The sequence below is a fragment of the Gymnoscopelus braueri genome, assembly GCF_963280865.1.
Source record: "Gymnoscopelus braueri genome assembly, chromosome: 13".
Lineage (NCBI taxonomy): Eukaryota > Metazoa > Chordata > Actinopteri > Myctophiformes > Myctophidae > Gymnoscopelus > Gymnoscopelus braueri.
This window is the reverse complement of record NC_137615.1, coordinates 41,845,259-41,862,694: the sequence shown is the minus strand read 5'-3', so window position 1 is coordinate 41,862,694 and position 17,436 is coordinate 41,845,259. Positions and strand designations below refer to the sequence as shown.

Below are 17,436 nucleotides of genomic sequence, written 5' to 3'. Positions count from 1 at the left end.
CTAGAGAACACGCTTCCTTTGCACACGCTTCCTTTGTTAGCGTGTGCAGGGAATCAGCTGTAACTTGAGTTGCTTTTTTTTCCCCTGCATTTTTGGTGAGACATTGTTTTCAATGTGAAAGTGTAAGTGAAAGGCAAGTCGTGGTGAAAATGTTTTTTTTTTCTCGCGGAAGCACAGTGAAAAAGCCCCCGTGATTACCAACCATCAGAGGATCGATCATACTAAAGATAAACATTCTGTGACTACTTTAAAAGGTCAGATAAATTAAAAATCGCTGGCACTATGGGCAATTCTTTTTTTTATTTACTTGGCTCTGAATTAGTTCAAATGCTCCGGATTGCAGCTTTAATTTAACTCTGAAAGTGTACCATTGGAAACAAATGGACCCGTAACGAAGAGTTACATTAACACTGGGGATTGTACTGTGTATGTTAGTGTTTTGGAACGAATGAAATCATCAAAAGCTCATGACCTCATGAACAGAGCCAAGAACCTTCCGGCCTGCACCCTGACAACAGGATTCACTGCTATGCTAGCCTCGATCTCCAGGCTTTCATTGTTTAGTTTTGCTAAAAAATAAAAGCCTGGCCCAGCGCGTCGGTGTACTCGGTATGAGGAAGTGTTTCACTTCCCAACCAAACAGAGTGCAGTGGGCGTCGCTCGTAATGTTGTGTTAACGGGGCGGGGGTTGACGGACAGATCGGTGAACCAATGGGATCAGGCGCAATCTCTCGCCGGCTCTATACACCCGCCCCTCTATGCACGAAATCAGGAGCGTTGGGGCAGTCTACTGCTATGCCAATAAACTGAGTTCTTCAGTCCCAACCTGGGTCAAATCGACAGACCATCCAGCCAGGAAGTGAGAGCGGTCTCAAGCCTTGCGTTTGCTGTGTGTCGCCATGTGTTCTGGGTGGATGCAGCCTGTACCTATTTTTATGACCATGTGGTGTTTCCTGCTTCCTGTTCCGCAGCTACACCTTCAACAAGGTGCAGGAGCACAGTGACACCTACTGGAAGTTCCAGCGCTACAACCTGATTGTGGAGTACCACTCCAGGCCCTGCCTGGCTCCGCCCTTCATCATCCTTTCTCACCTCCATCTCTTCATCAAGAGGCATATCCGCCGCATCCCCTCCGTCAAGATCAGACACTTTGGTGAGAGACGGCTCACAGTGTGTGTGTGTGTGTGTGTGTGTGTGTGTGTGTGTGTGTGTGTGTGTGTGTGTGTGTGTGTGTGTGTGTGTGTGTGTGTGTGTGTGTGTGTGTGTGTGTGTGTGGACGGCAGATTGAAGCAGGTAGTGGTTCTCAAACTTTTTTATTTCAAGGACACCCATTTTGGTATGCATTAGGGCCATTGACCCCCATAACTCGAGTCTACAGAACTTGAAGGGGTCCATTTGGTTCCTAACTATCAATCGTTTAGCTGGGGACCCCCTGGAAACCCCTCAAGGACCCCACCTTGAGAACCACTAGTGTAGGACAAAATCTATATTTTGACATGATATTGATTTAACAAGTCCAATAACAGCGTAGCTCCCATATGGATCTCAGACTTCTTGTGGCTGGTCTTTGATGTCAGTCATCTATGATGTACCGTATCTATGACACATGACTCCATGTTGGCCAAGGACTGACATTCACTATTTGGCCTATTGACAGCGTGCACAAGAAATCTGGTGCTGACCGCTCCAGCAGTTTGCAAGATTAGCCCCGGACAGACTTTGATAGCAATGTAAACTGAAGAAGAGTGTTCTGTTATATGGAAATAACAGTAACGCCATCAAAACAACGTTGGTGCATAATCCTTATGCGTTACTATAGTCTGTTCAGAAGAATGAGATTGTGCTTGACTTCCAGATTATTTTATGATCTTTCACACATGTGTTCTGCCTCTCATCACTAACCAAAGATAGAGGGAGAAAAAAAAATGTAATTGAACTTTGAGAAATAAGTCTTGCACGTCAAATGCCGTTCCGTTCTTTTGAATGGAAGGTGAATGAACCCTGCATTGACCAATCCGTGTCCTCCTCCTCTTTCTCTCTCCTGTACAGTTCTTGAGCTGCGCGGCAGGAAGGCCAGCCGTCTCAACACGTGGGAGGCCATCCAGAAAGAGATCCTGATCACTGCTCAGAACAAGCGGCACCGGGAGAGCGAAGCAGAGCGGCTCAAACGCACCTCTGTCAAGTACATCACTTTGTCCACCATCTTTTTACTGTCGGCCTCTTGGCAGTGTTTCCCTACACTGTTAAAGCCAGAGTGTTCATTTGAATCTGGAAACAAATGGACCCACAAAGCAGTGATAGCCGGGTTTCATCTATTTTATGGACAGTTTATGAATGAGTGGGGGATTATAGAACAATAATGTTTTGTAATATGGATACTTTTATTTGCTAATTACAAACTTCAGAACTATACTCAGTAGTAATTACAATACTCCAGTAATCCTCATGTTGTCATCAGTTATCACGTCTCATAATTGAATCAATCAATCATCTTGATCTATATCCTACCATCCATTTTCTTTTTCTAATGTGCCATTTTAAATGTACCATTTTAGTTGATACTGTCATGAATGGTCATGCCTGGTCATGAATACTTGAAGGCCAATAGCTTGCACACCTTTCTTGTTCTGTCTTATAGTTTAATATACAGTATTTCATGTATGATTTGTCTTAGTAGCGTTTTGTTGATCTGCAGTACGATTCACTTGTAAGATCTTTATATTTATCTACTTTGTTATTTGCGGTGACATAGTTAAGTATTAACATTACTGTGGTGGGTGGGCATACTACACTGACTGTCAAATCCTGAGTGTTAATTTAACTCTGAGAAGGGTCTGTAACTCCGGGAGGGTATAAATGCAACCACCATTTGGTTGCATTTTGTACCCTCTCTGAGTTAAATGAACACTGAGGCATTTACTGTGTACAAGGCAGTGGTGACCTGAGTTGCTCCCAGGGAATGAGTGACAGAGCGGCTTGTTTTTCCACAGGGTGGACAGTGTCCTGAAGCAGATGTCGGAGATCCGCGACCACGACCGTCGGCTGAGAATGCTGGAGATCGAGGTCAGTGTGGGATAGCCCGCCGCGCACCGCACTTTTCCTGTCCACGCGGCACCATGCCTCGAGTTCCAGTGATCCGAGGCCGAGGCCGAGGCCTTACTGCATATGTGCAGAAATATATATGTCTGTGTGAGAGGCGGGGAGAGAGAGAGGGAGAGAGAGAGAGAGGGAGAGAGAGAGAGAGAGAGAGAGAGAGAGAGAGAGAGAGAGAGAGAGAGAGAGAGAGAGAGAGAGAGAGAGAGAGAGAGAGAGAGAGAGAGAGAGAGAGAGAGAGAGAGAGTGTGTGTTTATGTATGTATGTCCTAACAGTATGTGGAGGGGGGGGTGTACAGTGGTCTGGTTTCTCTCTACATATGGACTGCAGCTGTCGCGTCTGCCAGCTCAGCACTGCTCTGAGCCACCGTCCGTCATCATATCGAAGCTTCATTTATACTCAGTTACGCATGGTGCGGCGAGTCGTGCGCTTGTAGATCGGCTATTTTCTGAGCACGACACCGGCATGCGATTAAGTATAAATCAAGCTTATTTGCATTTCTCTCTCTCTCTCTCTCTCTCTCTCTCTCTCTCTCTCTCTCTCTCTCTCTCTCTCTCTCTCTCACAGACGGAGTATTGCTGCAACGCCCTCTCCTGGATGGTGGAAGCCCTATCTGAGAGTAACCTGATCAAGGCCAAACGTCAGCCCCCCCAGAGGTACAGTACGTTACATGGAGTTTGATTAAGAAACAGAATAAAATGATCTGTCCAGAGATGATCGAATGTTTTATGCGAACTGGCAGATGTCTCAGCCCGGTGCATATACAGTAACTGACCTGCTAGTAAATGTAATGGCTACAGTAGTGTTAACTGGGTCCCTGTGTGACAGTCAACAGTAGGTGTCATGTAGCAGGTAACCATAGACACGTAAGCACTCAGCATGGCTGTCACCTTAGCGACACAAAACTGTCATCACCACACGCCTAAAAAGAATCCATGTGACATTTGTGGATGGAGTTGCTAAATCTACCTGTCAAAAATATATTGCTTCTTGCAAATATCCAATAATCGAAATTCTTTAAGACTTTAAAGTCTCAATGGTTTATTTTCAAAACCAAAAGGAAATGTTTCCAATGGTGGCCCTGAAACTCTTCCATAGGGTTACATGAAGATACAGATACAGTATTTTATGTTTATTCAGTATGTATGCGAGGTGTTTCATTTTGTTTGGGGCAACCCATGATGTGTAAGAAAGCCTTAACCACTTAAATAAACCATATATACTTTATTGACTGGTGTCCCTCAGGTCTCTATACTAGGCGACCTTTTTAGGATCTACAAGTTCACAGTTGTGAGCTTGTAGATCTGTTACTTTCACAGAATGTTCACCACGGAATAGGGTGGTTAACTTGGCTCAAATTGGTTGGCTAGCTTGCAAAATCGGGGGATAAAGATGTAAAAAGAAAAAATAAACATGCTCAGAAAATGCACACGGCCCACCCAGCTGACCACTTAACGCGGTAGCCGAATCCAGAAAAGTTTGGGAGCCACTGCACTAGGGGGTTGCTTGAAGAACAATACATTTTGGGCACTGGAATCATTTGCCAGTAAACCTTGTACATGGCATCTGACATGTCAAATGCCCACCCAATCAAGCAAATATTGCTGCATGATAGCCCCTGTTAATCTGGTTGGAGAGGCTAAATCTTCTGGCTCAAAATAAATCTGCACTAAGTTTTATTTACAGACTGTCTTATATTAGACTGGTCTGCTAAAGGATGTCACTTTCATCATAGACTGCCCCAACGCTCCTGATTTCGTGTATAGAGGGGCGGGTGTAAAGAGCCGGCGAGAGACTGCGGCTGATCCCATTGGTTCACCGATCTGTCCGTCAACCCCCGCCCCGTTAACACAACATTACGAGCGACGCCCACTGCACTCTGGTTGGTTGGGAAGTGAAACACTTCCTTATACCGAGTACACCGACGCGCTGGGCCAGGCTTTTATTTTTTAGCAACACTAAACAATAAAAGCCTGGAGATCGAGGCTACTTTCATCACTGCTTTTAGTGTAGATTTTCACATACCGGAATAGTGCAGCTGTTAACGCACGCACGCACGCACGCACGCACGCACGCACGCACGCACGCACGCACGCACGCACGCATTCGTGCGAGCACACACACACACACACACACACACACACACACACACACACACACACACACACACACACACACACACACACACACACACACACACACACACACACACCCACACACACACACACACACACACACACACACACGTTTTATGTCATTGCCATTTACTAGTCATAGCTGTTTGTCATGAGGAAAACAAACAGGTTCAATGTTTGAGAGTTTAAATACTGGTTGAAGTTTGAGAATGCTCCAAAGTATTCTTTCCCATGTATTCTGAAGCTTACACTTAAAGGCTTAACACGTGTTATTTTTGGTAACTAAAACATGTTTTTGTCTTGTAGATCTGACTCTACTTACTCTCCAACACCCTGACCCTCTGAAATCCAGGAGATCGCCATGCACGCACGCACACACACACACGCACACGCTCACACTCACACTCACACTCACACTCACACTCACACTCACACTCACACTCACACTCACACTCACACTCACACTCACACACACACACACACACACTGTGCAGTGCAGAGTTTACTCAGGGTCAACGAATGTCCAAGAATGTCAAAGAGAGACTCCCTGGTCTTTATCATTCCAATTTATGTTACTGTTATAGTGTGAATTACTTCCATTTAAAATGTATTTGAATGAAAACAATTGTATGTTTTATGTTAAGGTCATACTCTGTAGGAATTTCTTTTTGGTAGTTTGGCGACACTATCAACTGTGTTTTATTCGGACTATTGTGTAATTCATGAATCTCTGTCGTGTCTGTCTGTATTTATTTTATGCCCATATATGGAGATGCCTGAACTCTCTCCAGTTTGTGCATCATACATGACTGACGTCATAGACTGGTACTCTTGGTACTCTGATATAAGAGATAATGCACTAAGTGCTTTGACACTTTGGGTACTGAGTACTGACGTCATAGTTCATACAGTAGTGCCCACTGGGTTCTGTTCTGCACTAGTAATACAAATACCAGTGTTCCATTCCAGTTAGCACATTGCTAAGGAGCTAGTAACAGTAGCATACTTTTCAGCTTATCGTATTTCTCGTTATACCGCTGTATTATGTTCAGAATAAAACTCAATGTGTTTAGATAGATAGATAGATAGATAGATAGATAGATAGATAGATAGATAGATCCTCAAGATGAAATTCAAACCCGTATTGTTTTGTTTAGGTGTGTTGCTGCCGTTAACCTAGCTGCAAGCCACCGACTCTTCTCTTCCGCATTTGACGTGCCTTATTTCCTATGCGAACACAAAATATAGATATGTGGTGGGAATGTAGGGGGCATAAATAAAAGTATTTCGAGAAATATGTCACACAACACATGTATGTGGAATGTTTATTATGAAAAACAACTTTTTGAAATAAAAACAAATCCTATAGAGTATGACTTTAAAACCAAAACGAGTTAAATTTTTTTAGAGTTTGAAATTGAATATGTTCCGAAAATGACAAAAAGTGCAATCAATAAATTGTCAGCCCCCTGAGGCAGTGAGACAAATGCAATATTGAACTGTTGTTGTAGGACTTGTGTTGTATGAGGGGGTGTGAAAAGATTTAAACTGTAATTTTGTAAAAGAACAGTGTGTAAATCCTCCCCCCCCCCATTTCATGCATGTTGATATATTCATAAACTATTTGGAGGAGGATCAATATTTGACCCTACTTTTTTGGCTCTTCTATGTATTCTGATATGCATTGTTTTAATAAAATGCTTAATGACCTACAGTTGCACGTTTTATCACTTTCAGACATGGATCAAATACTGTAGTCTTGGCATAATATTGAGCATTTGTTTTAACCACTTAAACCCTACTGTATGTACTTGGTCCCCTCATTTTTTCCCTACACCAAACCTCTTAGCTGAAAATAGCAGTATCTACAAGCACGATCTGACACAGATTTCTTTTTACGACCAATCAGTAAATCAGTCAAAATGCAGAGGATAAAAAAAAATCTCGAGAGCTTATTTACATTGTGGCCCTAAGTCTGACATCAATGCCCCCATAGGAAATGCATGATTTGACAAAAACACATGTGTACCTTCAAAGAGCAATGTGCCACTGAGAAATTGCACCCCAAAAAAAATGAAATTAAAACAAATATATACAGACTTGGTGGATACTTTAGGGAGTCACACCTGCCCTGAGTTAAACTAATTATACTGAGCAGGTGTGTGTTTGGCATTGAACTAATCTACGGGGATATGGGGATGGTCACACATGGAGGGGAATGGCCAACACATGCAGAGGTGTCAAAAGCGTCAAAGTTCACAGGTACATGTTGAACTACACGTAATGGCACGTGACTCTATTTTGCTTCGCAACTGGAAGCTCCATCCCTTCACTCGCGTAGAAGTGAACGGGATGTGACTGTTACAGTCGTGCATGTGTGACTATACACTTAATCTGCCATTATCCACCCCACACAGACATACATTAACTCATTGAGTGCCCGAATTATTTCTGGCTATTTCTGGTCAGTGCGTTTTTTTCTTTTTTTTAAGTAAAAAAAAAGTGCTTAGGAAGCGAGATACAGCCTTTTTCAGTTATAAGTTAAACAAGGATTGGATGGAGCTGCAAATCTTCAAATAATGTTTTATTTTTTACTATTTTTTTCAAAAACACGTGAAACACGTGATTGGCACGTTGCACCATAGCGGTAAAACACGTGAAACACGTGAATGGCACTCAATTTAATGCCATGTTGTATTGTGGGTCCTATGCTTCTCCATATTCCATATTCCCATGTCCTTGAGTGTGGAGGACCCACCATTTTCACCTCACCCCTTAAATTTGTATTGTGTTCTTTTATTTGCACTATTTGATGGATATGTTGTACATAATACAGGACTAGAGTGCAGAGCTCTAAGGATGTCGATCAATTCATGTTGGTTAGATAGAACTTTAATAATGTCCTAAACTCGTGAAAACACCAGCGAACACTCACTCATATGTGGGCACTTGTTGCCTTTGGGGAAAATAAGGTTTTATTTATTTTAGCCATATTCATCTCTGCTAGCGAGAGCACAGAGCAGAGGATAGTCAACTCAAGTTGGTCAGGCAGTAGTACAACAATAACCGTCTACATTGCTAAAGGCATGTAAATAACCCACCTTGTTCATACCCTACCCGAACTAATAAAATGTGTGCGTGCACCAGGGGACTTCGTTTGCCTGAACACCCTGGGAGAAGATCAGGCAAGCTTGTGAAAGACACACTTTATTGTTATAACACAGACAGATAGAGATGTCCATATAAGGGCATAAAAGGACACAGGTAGACAGACAGATAAAGAGATCTCCATATATGGGCACAAAAGAGGACACAGACAGACAGACAGACAGACAGACAGACAGATAGACGGGTGCAACGGGTACAGCGGGTATTGCATAACTGGGTGGGGCATGCATTCCCAATCCGACATCAGTTTTATATCGGCATATTGATGACATCAGGGATCTCCATATGTGGGCATGAAATGGACGCTGGCAGACAGACACGTCATAAAAAGAACTGGCATAGAGCTACCAGTGACATAATCATTCCACAACATATATATGGTGTGCCATATATATATATATATATTGCACCCCAGCCATTACACTAAAGTAGGAAGGGACTTTCTTGGCAACAACTTGAACTTACAATTATCACTATCAGATTTGAATGGAAGTGACTCCTCATGGCTCTCCTGGAGTTTGCTCAGCATGGACTGTCCATTGTTGGGTTCATATTATTTTGCATCATGTGGTCGATGCACCTCATTTCAATTATTTATGTTCGCTGGTACATGCACAGGAGAGCCAAGCAGAACCTGCCCTTGAGGTATTTTGAAGGCATTTCACTGCTGAAGCCTTTGAAGGGAATCGACCCAAACCTCGCCAGTAACCTGGAGACATTTTTCACTTTGGATTACGAACAGTATGAAGTACTACTGTGCATTCAGGATGCGGACGACCCAGCCGTCGAGGTGTGCAAGACGCTCCTGGAGAAGTACCCCAACGTTGATGCCAAACTCTGCATAGGAGGCAGGAAGGTGGGGATGAACCCGAAGATCAACAACCTGATGCCGGGTTACGAAGCTGCAAAGTACAACCTCATCTGGATCTGTGATAGTCGGATTAGAGTCAAGGCCGACACCCTGACTGACCTGACCAATCACATGACAGACAAGGTCGGGATGGTCCACGGGTTGCCATACATTGCCGACCGTGAGGGATTCGCTACCACTCTCGAGCAGGTGTACTTTGGGACATATTTCACACGCTTGTACATCTCGGCCCACGTAACGGGCATCACATGTGTGGCGGGTATGTCATGTCTGATGAGGAAGGAGATCTTAGACCAGGCAGGTGGACTTGAGGCCTTCGCCCAGTACATGGGAGAGGACTACATCATGGCTAAAGCCATAGCAGTTAGGGGCTGGAAGTTTGCCTTGGCAACTCAGGTGGCAATGCAAAACTGTGGCTCATGTTCCTTCACCCAGTTCCAATCGCGCATGATCAGGTGGACTAAGATACGTATCAACACGCTTCCTACCACTTTGGTGGAGCCCATGTCAGAGTGTTTTGTGGCCAGCTTGATTATCGCCTTGGCAGCACACAACGTCTTCATGTGGAATATAGTGGCCTTCTTCACGTGTCACTGTTTGGCCTGGTTCATAGCAGACTATATACAACTCAGTGGAGTACATGAAGGTGTGGTCTCTAAGCGGAAGTATGCCGCAGCCTGGTTAATCCGCGAGTCGCTCGTCTTGCCGATCTTCCTAGTAGCCCTCTGGGGCCGTGCCACCATCAGCTGGAGAGAGGCCCGCTACCGGCTCTACTGCGGTGGAAAGGCAGAGGAGGTCCTGGACGTCAGAGAGAGAGACAAGCGAGGTGTAGCATGGGTGCCGGACTGCCGGTCTAAAGGGAGTATCTGTGTCTAGTAATAACAAGTTCTTAGTGCTTATAGTGACCCAACTGCCACCCGGTGTAGGTACCAGTTGAGATTGACCTGTCAGTTCGTCTCGGGGTCCTGCGTCTGCAGACGTCGTCACTGCCACCTGTTCACACACACTCCCTCTCTCAGAGAGGTGAACGCGTTTTTAATGTGTTTTTTCCCCCGATTGCTGGTGGTTTGTTTGTTTTAACTCTGCACCCGACGAGTGCAAACACAGATCTGCTGCCTTCTAAAAAGCACTGAGGTTAACTTTATTTCAGTTGAGATGAGAGCTTCCTTAAAGAATAGATAGAAAAATCATTTCATGTGTAGTAATATTAGTTGCAATATGATTTTTAATCTCTGACAGGCCTGGGAGGCGGAGGTTATGTTTTTGCCCCTGTCCGTGTGTCCATGTGTGTGTGTGTGTGCATCCACCTGTTAGCTACTATCAGACACCATTGCACTGATTTGAAACACTTGTACTCTTCCCAGTAGGCCAAGAAAGACACTCAACCTCACATTTTTAAATTGGCCTCACGGTGGCACTATAACAGGCCACTTTAAGTTTGGCCTATAACTCTTGAATTGTAGGTTGTACATTTAATTGTAAGTACAATTAAAGTTTTTTTTCCCCCTGTATTCGCTCATGTCGCAACTCCCCGTATAGGTGGGCCTATTCACTCAAATCTGGTCTCGGACTCGGTCTGCGCTTTTATAATTTCCCTGTATAATGGCATATAACGGCAGGATGAAAGTGGTTAAAATATTTTTTATAGGGTATGGAATTTGCCTCTGTAATGGGAAATGAATGCCGATACTGTATACTTAATGAGTGCTGATGTACTAGTACTGATCATTCTGAATTTATTTTGTATAGTTGTGTATATATATGGCAATAATAATGAAGGATCCAAAGACTTGATCAGTATTGGGACGGCCTCCCCACTCTGCCTGTCTGAGGATGGTAGGCCTACTTTCCCAGTAGGGGAAGTGATTGGCAGAGTGGGGCAGGTCGTCAGCCACTGGCCCTCACCTGGGGGTAATTTGGGAACCCTATTTAACGCTGAGGAAACTGACATCTCCCTCTCTTCTCCTTCTCCAGTGAGCAGCATTTGTTTGGGTTTCTGCCTTTATTTTCAGTTATACATTCACATACACTCGCATACACCACACTCCACTCATCCATACATTGCAGACACTACTGATTACATTACTAACACTACCGTTTATTCACACATAATGATTGTTTATGTTCATTATGGTTTACTTTAGGTTATTTAATTTTAAATAAAAAACGTTTTAGCATTTTATCTCATGTGTGGACTCCCTATTTGTCACTCATTACCTGGTTTGTGACAGTATTTAACCACTTGAACCCCAAAAACCATATTCTGGGGGGAACATATAGCCACAATTGTGACACATTGTGAGCTTGTAGATTTTTTCTTGTGAAGCCATTTGGTGTAGACACAGACCCTTAATACGGTCCCCAAAACTGCTGTGAAAATCTGCTGTTACATTGTTTCATGAAATCCTTATCCAATAAAGTGAGAACAATTACATGAAATGACCGTGACCATTTGAAAACATGCCACATGCATGTAAATTGCCACATGGTTGGCCAAATTGAAATGGACACACTGGGACTTGAACCAGAACTTATTACTGGGTCCACTACAGAAAATTGCAGATTAATATTTCATATCCAGGAATTCATATTATAGACAATCACACAGACTATCCCTCAAACAAATTCCCCACCATTTCACACATACTAGATCAAGCCAATGAAGCCATATAACAGGTTTTGACCCCATCTTGTTATCAGTTTACCGCTTGCTGTTTCCAGAACAGTGACTCCACCACCCCCTCTGCTGGCTACAGATCTGACACTTTCGGATGAGGAGACCCGTCTCCAACGAGATGAGAGCCATGATTCTAAACCAACACATGCTGCAGTCAGCTGGTTGAGCTGCTCTCTGTTCACTAGGAGCTCCAAATCCCTGTTGAGGACAGGTGTGGTTATAATATATTAACTTGATTAATCTATAACTATAGTCATTAAACAAATGACAATGGACAATGTATGAGTAAAACCAAATAGAACCATTATGTGTATAAAATTGTTAGGACCATCCTAGATCTGAATTATGTGCCCTTGTGCACCATGCATATTGCAATTGTTTCAAGGATTATCAGTATGCAAAAAGAAGTCAAGAAGTCAGAGGCAAACTAACTGCTAACTGTTATTGATGCGATTGGGTTGGTTGTCACAGTGCTTATTACAGTCAAACTAGATGTGATCTTGTGCTGTTTTATTATGATATAAAATTTTTGTGTGACATCATGCTCATTTCTATCTGGCAATTTTGTGCAAGACACGAAAAACTTTGAGGCGAGGAGATGGGTAAGAGTAATTGTCTCCGCCGGAGGTGGAGAGTATGTTTTCGTTCTGTCCCGCTGTGTGTCCCCCCCCCCCCCCTAGCCAAGCTAACATTGGTCAAACTTCACGTGACACGTGACAATATGTTGTCACCAATGCTTTTGATTGGCTAGCGAGACGCATGACGAAATAAAATCCTATAAATAGGTGTGTCACTTCAAAAAGCCATTTATGTGTTTTGAAGTGAGGTAAAATCAATCAGTCTTGATTGGAACAGTACCTTACAGTACAAATCACCCGTCCGTGCGTGTGTGTGTCCCTCTGAGAACACCTATTGGTCAAGTTTCATGTGACATCACAATATGTAATATAAATAGCTTAGACAGGAATAAATAGCTTAGACAGGAAACAGAGATCACAGCTGAGATCACACAATGAGATCTCCCATTACGCAAACTGAAGAAGCAGCAAATCATCGTCTGAAACCTGATGAAGAAGCAAAGGCGCAGAAGGCCAAAGCTAAGAAAGCATACTCATCTACAACAGTAACACAGAAGAGGACTATAGAGTTGAATTGATCCCACAACAAGGCCGAAGTCTTAATACTGTAACAATTGGCCACCTTGATCAAATACATTATGTAGCACTAGAGAAAACTGACATAGATCAAACACACCAATCAACTGCTGAAACCGTTCAAGACAATGAAGATGAAGAAGACAGACAAGCATTTGAACAAACCAGTCAATTACGAGGACTCCCATATGACACATTGCTTCAAGAAGAACATTTTTTAGATGCAGGCACTACATTTGTTTTTAGATGCAGACACTACATATTCAGTCGCCCCTGCAGAACACCAAAAACCACGCGCATTCTACCAAGACGACAAGTTTGAACGCCTTTTGCATTGTGATGGCCGTTTTGCTAAAGACATAGACTATCTCCTGGCAGCTCAGTACATGGTGGAAGCACAACAAGTCAAAGATCAAATTCAGATATCCCTACGGAAAAGCCGTTTGATTAAAATAGCACGGGTCTGCTGGCGGAGACTTGTGCTCCGAGGAGCACATTTTCTAGTTTTATATGTTTTTGTAATAAGGGTTTGTATAGGCGATTAGGCATTTTATAATGGAACACTTTAGTTCCTCATTCAAATACAATGGCAGATTTATGTACTTTAACCTCTAATGTTTGACATTTTAACTAAAGTTCCTGGTCATGACATTTTGTTATAGTAGATGTTATATATTCATAATGAATTGTCATGAAACTATGGCTTTTTTCCCCTTTTTTTCCTTCTTTCTTTTTAAATTCCTTCAAACAAATAATCATGGTTCACATGATGATTTGTTTTTAGTCTTGTGATGATTCTATTCATTTTAAAACGTATTTGTGTCTCTAGTTTAAAAAACCAAACACACTCACTCTGGCGCTCTATGGACTATTGGATGTACAAAACACAGTAATTGGAGGCCAGCTAAAGCCTGCTCAGACTATCTGCTGCTAATGTTTTTCACCACCAATAGAGTGTGTAGTTATAGTAGGCCTACTCACTCCATTCAATACAGATTGACTGTATGTTGATGCACATTACTGTTGATTATGTGTACGTATTTCCCACTATATGCATATACTGTATTACTGGTGATAGATTGTACATATTGGTTGATACACATTACTGTTGATTCTATGCACACTCTACTACCTATCTACATGCTTCTACTGTATATTGTACATTTACTGTTAACTTTTACATACTGTACTACTACAGTATTTGCCCCTTTCAGGGAAAAAAAGAAAAGAAAAAAGTTTGGACGTCGGAATAAGGAGCATTAGCTGTTTTAGCTGTTGGTTGTATCCAACAGCTACTCGTTGTCTTATTACTATTCTAGTACTGGTTGTACAGAAACATGTTAACTTGGCATTCTCAAACGCTTTAGTGAGCACCTTAACAGCTTCTCATGACTTTATGTGTCTCTCTGCTTCTGCATTCTGTTGGGCGCAACGCTTTGTTGTTGGACGGGGTCCTCTCCTTTGGCTCAAACCTTAATCCTGTTCTTAACCCAGACCCATGGGGCCGAATCTAAACATGCCTTCTAAATCCTAACAGTTTTCTGATAAACCTATATTGCTGTATATATAGCTAAAATCTAAAATGACACAGATGCTTTCCCAGATGTAATATTGTCCGTGCAGCAATTGTCCCCAGAAAGTATTCCCTCGCTCGCACAAGCTCTCCAGTTTAATGTCTCACTGAGTTCCCATGCCCAAACTGTAACATTTTGAACATAGGAACTCAGTTTGGAGTTTCAGTTGGGGGGGGATTGAATGAAACCCAGAACGGTTTAACTGTCCCATTCCATGTTTCACTCAATTCCCCTCACCTGAAATTATTACATAATCATTATAACAGTTCCCAGGTGAATGTCAGTTGGCATTATGAGTTCTCCTGACCGTCATGACATCACAGGTAACTCATCTGTATTGGGAAATGCCAGAACATTAATCAACTGGACAGGAATCTATTAGCTCAGCTGTGATATAAACACTTAATATCCCTAGTTTAGTTGTGACCAATCTACAGATTTGATTGTAACACTATGCACACCTGACCAGCCCTGGCGCTGATTGCCAGGTCTGATGTTAAGTTAGCTTTATACTGTCTTTTATATTGTATAATTTGTATTATTACCCTATAAGATATTTTTTTAATCCCTTTTTTCTTTTTTTAATAAAAGCCTATTGATATCTATAGGGACAACCAACCCCATAAACTGACAACCTGTCCCATGATGGGGTTGTTTGTCACGTGCCACATTTGATGGTTAATAACTTGCTGTTAACATTTGTTTTAAGAATGAAAAGGATACCTTAAGCTTCCCTCTAATGAATGACTATTGTAAGATGTGTCGACGATGAGCAATTCCCGCCAGAGTAAAAAGTGTGACAACAAACTCTGGGAGATCCCCTATTACCAGATGGGTGGAGCATGTATTTAATTCAGCCCGACCAGAAGCAGGGAATAAAACACATCCCCACTGGTGATAATTTCCCCCCTCCACAGAAATTCAACCCTGAACAATAATATTGACTAATAACTTGCTCCAAGTCTGAAAGGATTAAAACTTTTGGCTCAGAAACTCTTAGATTGGAAGATTTTGTCAAAGCTGGGCATAAAAGAAAGGGAAAACATGGGTTCCTGTGTCCCAACATGCATGTAGTGTACAGTACCTCAATAAGTGCCCTGCCCATGGCTCACCAATTTAGAGTTAGAGTTTCATTAAGATAAAGCTGTACAGCAAGAGCTATAATTTCACCCACTCTTAGCTCTAGCTCTGTCGCGGAAAATTATTTCCTAGTTTAGCCCATCCTTACATGGGAATAGCTTGGGAAGGATTGAGTTGAAGACGAATGGATCGAGGGTTGGTACTATAGCACAGATTGGCCAACAAACGGACCAGTGCACTACTCCCGCGATCCCCTTCACCTCACAGCACCCTGTCTGACACTAAAAATAGCATCCCATTCTTCAGGTTTTCAATCTATGCTGCTGCTACTACCAGACACGCAAGAGTTAAATGAGATGGAGATGGTTCGGAGGTGCCTGGGGAGAGGGGGGAGTTAAGGGTTCAGAGGGCTTGTCGACATTTGGCCTTAGCCGTGGCCTGTGGCCAGCGGCCTGTGGCCAGCGGCCTGATAGTAGGAAGGTAACAAGAGAAAATGACAAACAACGGGCAAACACTGTTTTCTGACTTGACGAAAACAGTTTTTTTTTCATGAGTTTTGAACTGGGGCTGGGGGGGGGGGAATATTCCAAGATTGTGCCAGTTAAATATATGGGTCAAGTGTTCTATCGTGGCTTGAGCCAGGTCATCCAAGCTGAGAGTGAAGAAATGTCTTTGGCATGTCTGAGGCACATCTCCACTTTCAGCCACTTTGCAGTCTTCACCTCGATCATATCGCCTCTCCTCTCTCATTCTCTCCTTTGCTCTTTCCACCTCAGCTGTTTCTCACTGTTGGTAGTCGATCACTGTTAGAAATTACACTACACAGTCGCTCTTGAACTCTGAAGAGGGCACTAGTTCCAAAACGTAAAAGTGCTGTCCTGAAAGTTTTAAGGACGACTACTAACTTTAGAGTTTGAAGCTTGGCAGGCAGGAACTTGTATCTATCTCAAATAGCTTTAGCTCTATCAATCATCTCCTAATAATTTTTTTATATGTGCTTACTTTACCCAATGCCTCCTATGTAATAAAAGCATAATGGTAAAACTGACATGTAAATTCAGCAACTGTAGAAGGTACAATCAGTGGGGCTGAAGAACATGTATGTTCTTGTACATCTCAGCCATATCCAAATATTAGTTTTTCCTTTAAAAGACACATACACATACATACTAAATATTGCCCATACTTACAACGAATGCCCATACTTACGTTACGTTCGTTTTGGATGGTCTCTTTTGGTGGTCAATATTTGGAACTGTATGAACTTCACGTAGTTACAATGCACATACTCCACCAACTATTTTCTTCATCCATTTTCCAGTTGGGTACAGGGCATTGGGTAGGGCTAACAGTCATGCAGAATGTCAGCAGTTGAGTACAGAGTCTTCGGTAGGGGTAACAGTGTTGTAGAGTTTAAGGATGGCAGCAGTTGGGTACAGGGTGGGTATTCAATAGGCATAACAGTGTTACATCATCTCAAAACATGTCTAACTGGGAGCTTGTAGAAATAGGAAGGATATGCCTGACTACCAGCTACTATGATGTTTTACTAAGACATATGAAGCTACTGTATGAATATTGATTGGTTTAAATGATCTATATTCAAATTAATGTAAATGTAAATGGAGGGTTGACTCAACATGAAGAGTTAAATGAGGAAGAAAATGAAAGTTCTCATCTCTC

The 17,436-nt window shown here is 42.6% G+C and overlaps 2 protein-coding genes across 2 annotated transcripts in view; both read left to right on the top strand.

The window, feature by feature from the left end:
* The window catches only part of trpm4a (transient receptor potential cation channel, subfamily M, member 4a), a 45,932-nt gene extending 38,993 nt beyond the window's left edge, over positions 1-6,939 (top strand). The window contains exons 25-29 of the mRNA XM_080446824.1: positions 972-1,153; positions 2,050-2,182; positions 2,991-3,063; positions 3,662-3,750; positions 5,536-6,939. Of these exons, the coding sequence (XP_080302950.1) occupies positions 972-1,153; positions 2,050-2,182; positions 2,991-3,063; positions 3,662-3,750; positions 5,536-5,566 (508 nt within the window). The 3' untranslated portion in view covers positions 5,567-6,939. The remainder of the gene's footprint in view (positions 1-971; positions 1,154-2,049; positions 2,183-2,990; positions 3,064-3,661; positions 3,751-5,535) is intronic.
* A 1,960-nt stretch (positions 6,940-8,899) lies between these two features.
* LOC308099597 (ceramide glucosyltransferase-like) lies at positions 8,900-10,144 on the top strand (the record flags this gene model as incomplete). The annotated part of the gene is made up of 1 exon (XM_080448334.1): positions 8,900-10,144. The coding sequence occupies one exon, from the start codon at positions 8,900-8,902 to the stop codon at positions 10,142-10,144; it is 1,245 nt and encodes a 414-aa protein (XP_080304460.1).
* Positions 10,145-17,436: the final 7,292 nt, after the last annotated feature.